The sequence below is a fragment of the Pristiophorus japonicus genome, chromosome 12 (assembly GCF_044704955.1).
Source record: "Pristiophorus japonicus isolate sPriJap1 chromosome 12, sPriJap1.hap1, whole genome shotgun sequence".
Classification (NCBI taxonomy): Eukaryota; Metazoa; Chordata; class Chondrichthyes; family Pristiophoridae; genus Pristiophorus; species Pristiophorus japonicus.
In genome coordinates this window covers 207,170,243-207,177,610 of record NC_091988.1, presented here as the reverse complement: position 1 = coordinate 207,177,610, position 7,368 = coordinate 207,170,243, and the positions used below count along the sequence as shown (strand labels likewise).

The 7,368-nt window shown below is 44.2% G+C and overlaps 1 protein-coding gene across 3 annotated transcripts in view; it reads left to right on the top strand.

Annotated features, from left to right (window-relative positions):
• Window positions 1–7,368, top strand: part of LOC139277689 (short transient receptor potential channel 4-associated protein-like) — a 34,388-nt gene continuing 27,020 nt past the window's right edge. The window contains exons 1-5 of one of the 3 annotated variants that reach the window (XM_070896519.1): window positions 1–163; window positions 1,339–1,467; window positions 3,455–3,513; window positions 5,081–5,182; window positions 7,250–7,330. In XM_070896519.1, the coding sequence (XP_070752620.1) occupies window positions 80–163; window positions 1,339–1,467; window positions 3,455–3,513; window positions 5,081–5,182; window positions 7,250–7,330 (455 nt within the window). In that variant the 5' untranslated portion in view covers window positions 1–79. Of the gene's footprint in view, window positions 164–978; window positions 1,071–1,338; window positions 1,468–3,454; window positions 3,514–5,080; window positions 5,183–7,246; window positions 7,331–7,368 lie in introns of those variants that run through there. The other 2 variants (XM_070896518.1, XM_070896520.1) reach the window with 2 other exon arrangements.

Sequence of the window (7,368 nt, the reverse complement as noted above, 5' to 3'; positions counted from 1 at the left end):
TTGTCCTCTTCCTACGTTAGAGTCTGCAGATGAGAGTGTGCTGGCCGCCAGCCAACTGAGGAGCAGGCTCCCACAGTCCATGAAGATCATGCATGAGATCATGTACAAAGTGGAAGTGTTATACGTGTTGTGTGTACTGCTGATGGGAAGGCAGCGGAACCAGGTTAGTGACAGACTCCAGGCACATTTCATTAGGACTTGTAACCTTTGTCTCTGGGTCTTTTTCTTTGAGAACTAGTCGCACATCACGGCAGGTCCTTCACCATATTCTTACTCCTTTCAACCTTGAACCAGAGCTACTGGCCCTTCCGAAATATTGGCCCATTTGTTGAGAAGTACCGCCGGTGTGAGTGGATATTGGGTCTTGGTATGTGCTATGTTTGTAGCCTGCTTTAATGTTGCTATCTGATCCCAGTTTCTAAAAGGGCTGTAGCAGCACTGCAGAAAGTTGTGTTGTGTAAGGTGGTGAAATGCCATCATCCACTTTATGCTTCAAGCTTTCCCACATTAGGAGAACCATGTAGAATTTTAGTAGTGTCAAGTGTTAGATTTGGAGATTTCATCAGATCATAGGATTGTCTGTGTAATTGCGATTTCAGTGCCGGCTCTCCTGCAATGCTCATGGTCAAGGAACAGAAACCGGCAAGTGTCCAGTCTGTTAATTTGACAAGTTTGTGCAATTGCTCATGTGCTCATCGCCAAGAATATGCGGATTACTGCTGCTGAACAGTTGCGATGTTCTGTCCACTGTGATTGATTGCAGAATGCATCTGTTTAACTGGCTGGTATATTTATGACTCACCATTTTAGTTTAGTGTGACATGAGCAGAATTTAATTTGAGAAAGTGATTACTCCTGCTACTGGTTTTCCTGACTTTCCAATGTTCCTTTCTCCCAATACTGATTCATTCTAGCTCAAGTCCACAGCCACCACCAGTCTCCGCCCCCTTCAAGTAGCTGTTCTAAGATTGGAGAATGTGTGCGCTGGACCTTCAGTCAGAGAGACACCGCAGCTCAACTTGATCTACGTGCTCTGTCCGCACAAGCATTCCTCAGCACCTGGTTCGATGGCAGTGCTTTCTCATTCCTAGCCTGAGGATGCTACCCGCTGCCACACTGATCGAGATTAACTCGGCACAAACCGTGGCTAATTGCTATGCTTAATATCTAGACATCAAGTTTTTCAATAAATACTGGAAACTGAAAACATTCAGACAACCATATTTTCTTAAAGCTCTGAGTTGCCATGTTATAATATGGTACCTGGGTGGGATTGCAGAATGTGCTGTTTGCTGAGCCGGAGACCAGCCGCTGGAACTTATTTCTCTGTTGTTTCAGGTTCATAAAATGTTGGCAGAATTTCGACTTATCCCAGGACTGAATAATCTGTTTGACAAACTGATATGGAGGAAACATTCTACTAATCACGTGCTGCACGGACAGAACCAAATCTGTGACTGCAGTCCAGTGAGTATGGAACTTAGAAACTGACATTCTTACTCCCTCTGATATTTTTTAATATGCAAACTTTTGGTGCTCTGGTAACAAATTCCATAAATGTACTGGGTATGTTGGGTTGTGTGTAAGGTCACTTGCCCGAATGATCACTGACCAGTAAGTTCACGGTAGATTCCCTGGCTGTGCTGTGATGAGGTTTGAAACACAACAAAGGTGACTGGATAAGTTGTATGGTTTTGGTGTGAATTATATCATTTTTTTAAATTTTGTTACAAGCGTTATTTTAGTATTTTAACATCCAGCTGCCAACAAAAAATGTTGGCTCCCGAAAGGATTTTCGGAAAATATTGAGAGATTTCATTGTCTGTCTGTCTGTCCTCTCTGTCCCTCGCTCATTTTGTTGATGGATCTTACTGTTGGTCCTTGATTGGTTTTCATGCAACGCTGGTTCCTTTTGATATCTTTGTATCTGCTTGCTGCTGCTTCACTGGTGTGTTCCCTACCTGTTCGGTTGTGATTGGCTCAAATACAATCTACAAAAGAGCAACATTCAGATGTAAATGTAATGCAATTTGTCAGACCTGTGGAGTCTGACACTTGGCATGTGCTGAATGCATTGTGGACCGAGAATTTAACTTTCGACAATCCAGCCCAGTCCACGGCCGAAGGGCTGAGCTCCACCGACGTGTTTAACTGCCCGCCATAGATTCATGTGCAGCCAGTGATCCCTGCAGTGCACCATTCCATTATACACTAGGAATCCCCTTGGCTGGCTCCTCTTCCCCTCTCCTCTCTCTCCCCCCAACACCCGGCTGGCTCGCTCTCTCTCCCTTGCCCCCCCCCCGGCCCAGCCCAGCTTCCCACACACAGTCACAACCCATGGACTTGGCCCAATGTCTCCTGGTTTTACCCCTGGTTTGAGCATTTTACAGCTAGAAGTCATATTCTGATGTAAAGGAGCAATGCTTTAAATCTGGACCAGCACCAACAGACCCAGGTTGGGTGGATGTGTTAGACTGACACCTCAACTAATGCAAATTTCCAAATGTGGTTTTGTACATTGGAATTGGATGGACCCAGTTTCTGAAACCAGAGCTCTGTAATTGAAGCATTGTTGTGTCTAATAACTTTAATTCCTAGTTACACCAGACACACACTACAGTGGTAAAATAATCATGTTAGAAACTGTATTATTGGAAATTTACAGCACTCTTGTGTGTAATTGTATGTAAGGAAGAACACAGGTGATCGTGAAACTCTGGGGATAGACACGTAAATCCTTACACTGGGGTTCCTTGGGTGATTGCCTCTTGCAATGGTCCTGCCACTTTAAACTTCGAGCTCAGCAGCATCGCTGTCCCTATGGGTTGGTGAAACCTGTGGTAGAGGTGATTTGTTCAGTGCATGGTTACACACCGTGTCTTTCTCTTGCAGCGACATGAAAATAAATTCAAGAACAAAACCGCCTTGTGCTCCAGTGCCAAAAAACTTTTTTTGTCACTCCATATTTTGAAACCAAGAAGTGCTGTTTGGCTCAGAGCGGTGTTCCAACAACTGGTTCAATAGCATAGACTCGAGCAGAGTTGGAGACATTGCATCTGTCAGTCCAAGCTTTGGGCTCATGCCCTCATATGCTGGTCAGAGCGAGGTCAATTTTCCAATTGGGATTTAGCTAGGATTTGCTCTGATATATCTCAATTGTATATCTAAGTGAACAAATTTGCTGTTGGTGCTTTAGACATGAAAGCTTTCAACCGATTGAAGATTTCACTAGTTTGTATCCAGTAATATTTTGCAATCTGACAAAACCACTTTGTTCCTACATGTTGCAGCAAGTGTGCCCTGTCACTAATGCATTAGCTATTCCTAGTGACTGCTGCACTACCGGTTACACTTCTGCCTTTTCTTTTGGACCTGAATACACTCAGACCTAGCTGTGCAAGTGCTCTTGTTGCAACAGCTCTCTTTACCTAAAACTTTTGCCATTCCTCCACAGGAGATTTCCCTGAAAATCCAATTCTTGAGGTTGCTTCAGAGCTTCAGTGATCACCATGAGTGAGTATTTTGAAGCTGGCATTTCCAGCATACCTGTCTGGGTGTATTGGCACCTATAACCACTTACAGCAGCTCACCAGTGTCTAAACTTGTAAAATCGGATTGCAGCTGCAGGTCATGGGAGGAGGAACCCAATTCGCTGATCCAGCTCCCGTTTGCATTCGCCAACCTCCCAAGTGTATCTGCAGAACCCACAGCAACGTGCCTTTGGGAAATGCACCAAGTACATCAGCCTTTACAATTAATTAGTAATAGGACTGTTTCCCAAGGCCACAGTAGCACAAGGATTGTGTGAACGTCCATTGCTTGTAAGGTGTGGAATTTTCAGAAGTTTATGGGGGGATAGAAAACAGTGCTTGCATATAAATTTAAAAAAATCCTTGTATATTCTTTGACAGCTGATGGTGCTTGGTGCTTCTCAGACTGTTGGTGTATTTGCTTCAACCCCAGCTGTTTTAATTTGGTTTTAGCACTTAGCGACCTTGAAAATATGACATTTTCCCATTGGCACCCTCTTTGGTTATATTTTATCTGTTCTGCAATAGTCTCGGGAACAGCCACATTGAATATCATTGATTTCTCCGATCAAACAGTTCTGTGGTCTGTCTGAAGATTAAACCTACATTTCGGGGTGAAAATAGTGTGACGCACTAAAGCACCCAATCCCTTGAACGAGCACAGGTTTCTGGCTCAATGGCCTTTTGCACCATGTCCAGTCGCTAGCACCCCTCACATCAGATTAGGAAAAGGGGAGGTGCAAAGAGACCTGGGTGTCATGGTACATCAGTCATTGAAGGTTGGCATGCAGGTACAGCAGGCGGTTAAGAAAGCAAATGGCATGTTGGCCTTCATAGCGAGGGGATTTGAGTACGGGGGCAGGGAGGTGTTGCTACAGTTGTACAGGGCCTTGGTGAGGCCACACCTAGAGTATTGTGTACTGTTTTGGTCTCCTAACCTGAGGAAGGACATTCTTGCTATTGAGGGAGTGCAGCGATGGTTCATCAGACTGATTCCCGGGATGGCGGGACTGACCTATCAAGAAAGACTGGATCAACTGGGCTTGTATTCACTGGAGTTCAGAAGAATGAGAGGGGACCTCATAAAATGTTTAAAATTCTGATGGGGTTAGACAGGTTAGATGCAGGAAGAATGTTCCCAATGTTGGGGAAGTCCAGAACCAGGGGACACAGTCTAAGGATAAGGGGTAAGCCATTTAGGACCGAGATGAGGAGAAACTTCTTCACCCAGAGAGTGGTGAACCTGTGGAATTCTCTACCACAGAAAGTTATTGAGGACAATTCACTAAATATATTCAAAAAGGAGTTAGATGAAGTCCTTACTACTAGGGGGATCAAGGGTTATGGCGAGAAAGCAGGAATGGGCTACTGAAGTTGCATGTTCAGCCATGAACTCATTGAATGGCGGTGCAGGCTAGAAGGGCCGAATGGCCTACTCCTGCACCTATTTTCTATGTTTCTATCTTGTAATAGATTAGACAATGAAAACTCTGGGTTTGATTCCTGAATGTCTCTCCTTTCATGTGACCGTTGTTGTTTTGGATTTTCAGGAATAAGTACCTATTATTGAACAGCCAGGAGCTGAACGAACTTAGTGCCATCTCACTCAAAGCCAACATTCCTGAGGTCGAAGCAGTTGTCAACACTGACAGGTAAACCGAGCATTAACTTGCAGTGTATGCGAAGAGTAACCATTACAGTGCTTAAATTAGGAAGCTGCAACCACTCTCGAGTGTCTCCCATGAGTTTGTTTAATGCTACCATAATACTGAATCTGTGCAGCAGTGTACTCTGATTTTAAACAAAAATGCAATTTAGTTTGAAATCAATCAAACAAACTGCTCTGTCCAGGGTGGTGTCAAGCTTCCATGAGTATTGTGACTGCACCATCCAAGCAAGTAGCAAGATTTCCTGATTTCAGCTTTGAGGGGTCAGGAGTTGAACCACTTTTCAAAGTACCTAACCTCGGGCCTGCTCTGGTAACTGCGGTGCTGGTATGGCTGTTTCAATTCAGCTTCTGATCAGAAGATTTGCCCCCTCCGACCCCACAGATGTTGATTTTGAGAGACTTGACAATAGTGGTGCCACTAAAAGTCATGGTGATATGGGCGTTCTCATGTTCAAGGTGGCCACTCCTGCTGACATGACTGGTGGAGGCTTCATGGGCAGCTGTGAATAGAGGGCACGACAACTTGGTGGGGTGGGGCCGGTGGAGAGGTGTGCAAGTATCAAAGATGTAGAAACCGTGACCATTCTAAGTTGGGAATTGGAGGGGTGGTTGGTTATGGTTGTTGTATAAACCTCTCTATCGTCTGTGGACTACATGATGAGCTACTGAGTAACCCACTGAATAGTCGCCACACCCCTGGCTTGAGTCCTATGTCTCTCTCATTTCGAAGCAGGTCCAGCTCTTATTAAACTTTTTTTTTGGCATTCTATGTAGTATGTAGGATCGTGTGGTAAATGGAAGTGTTAAATGTAGATTTAGACACACTCCTAAACTGGGATTAAGTCTTAGAACATACGAACATAATAAATAGGAGCAGGAGTCAGCCCTCGAGCCTGCTCCGCCATTCCACAAGATCACGGCTGATCTTCGACCTCAACTCCATTTTCCTGCACTGTCCCCATATCCCTCAATTCCCTTAATATCCAAAAATCTATCGATCTCTGTCTTGAATGTACTCAACGACTGAGCCTCCACAGCCCTCTGGGGCAGAGAATTTCAAAGATTCGCCACCCTCTGAGTGAAGAATTTTCTCTGCATTTCAGTCCTAAATGGCCGACCCCTTATTCTGAGACTGTGACCCCTGGTTCTGGACTCTCCAGCCAGGGGAAACATCCTCTCGTTATCTATCCTGTCAAACCCCTTACAGAAGCGTTTATACATTTCAATGAGATTATCTCTTGTTTTTCTAAACTCTAGGAAATTACAGGCCTAGTCTACTCTCACAGGACAATCTCTTCTGCCCACACCCCCCCCGCGCCCCAAACCCAGGGATCAGTCTGGTGAACCTTCGTTGCACTCCCTCTATGGCAAGTATATCCATCCTTAGGTAAGGAGGCCAAAACTGTGCACAATACTCCAGGTGTGGTCTCACCAGGGCCCTATATAATCGCAGTAGGACATCTTTACTCTTATACTCAAATCCTCCTGTAATAAAGGCCGACATTCCATTTGCTTTCCTAATTGCTTGCTGTACTTGCAGGTTAACTTTCAGTGATTGGTGTATAAGGACACCCAGGTCCCTCTGAACACTGACATTTTCCAAACTCGTGATTCAAAAAAAAATAGTCTTGTTTTTCTTTTTTTCCTACCACATTATACTCCATCTGCCATGACCTTGCCCACTCAATTAACCTGTCTAAATCCCTTTGCAGCCTCTTTGCATCCCCCTCACAACTTACTTTCCCACCTAGCTTTGTTTCGTCAGTAAACTTGGAAACATTACACTCGGCTTATTGGGGTCGAGGAATGGGGGCTTTACTCCAAACCTTTGTGCAACATTTGATGCAATAGTAGGAAACCTGTTTCTAACCTCAATTGATCAGCAAAGTATCAAAATTGTACTTAAAAACTGATTATTATTAGTGGGCAGTGAGTATGAATCATAAAATTATAGAGCAGCAAAGGAGGCTTTTGACATCAATAGATTAATTCACAGATTAGTTGCACATTTCCATGACCGCTTTTCATAATATTTCTTTTTTCCTAGAAGTCTGATCTGTGATGGGAAGAAAGGCCTTCTGACTAGGTTATTACAGGTCATGAAGAAAGAACCTGCAGAATCCTCTTTCAGGTAGGATTGCTGCACAGTCTGTAAGGAAGTGGAATTAA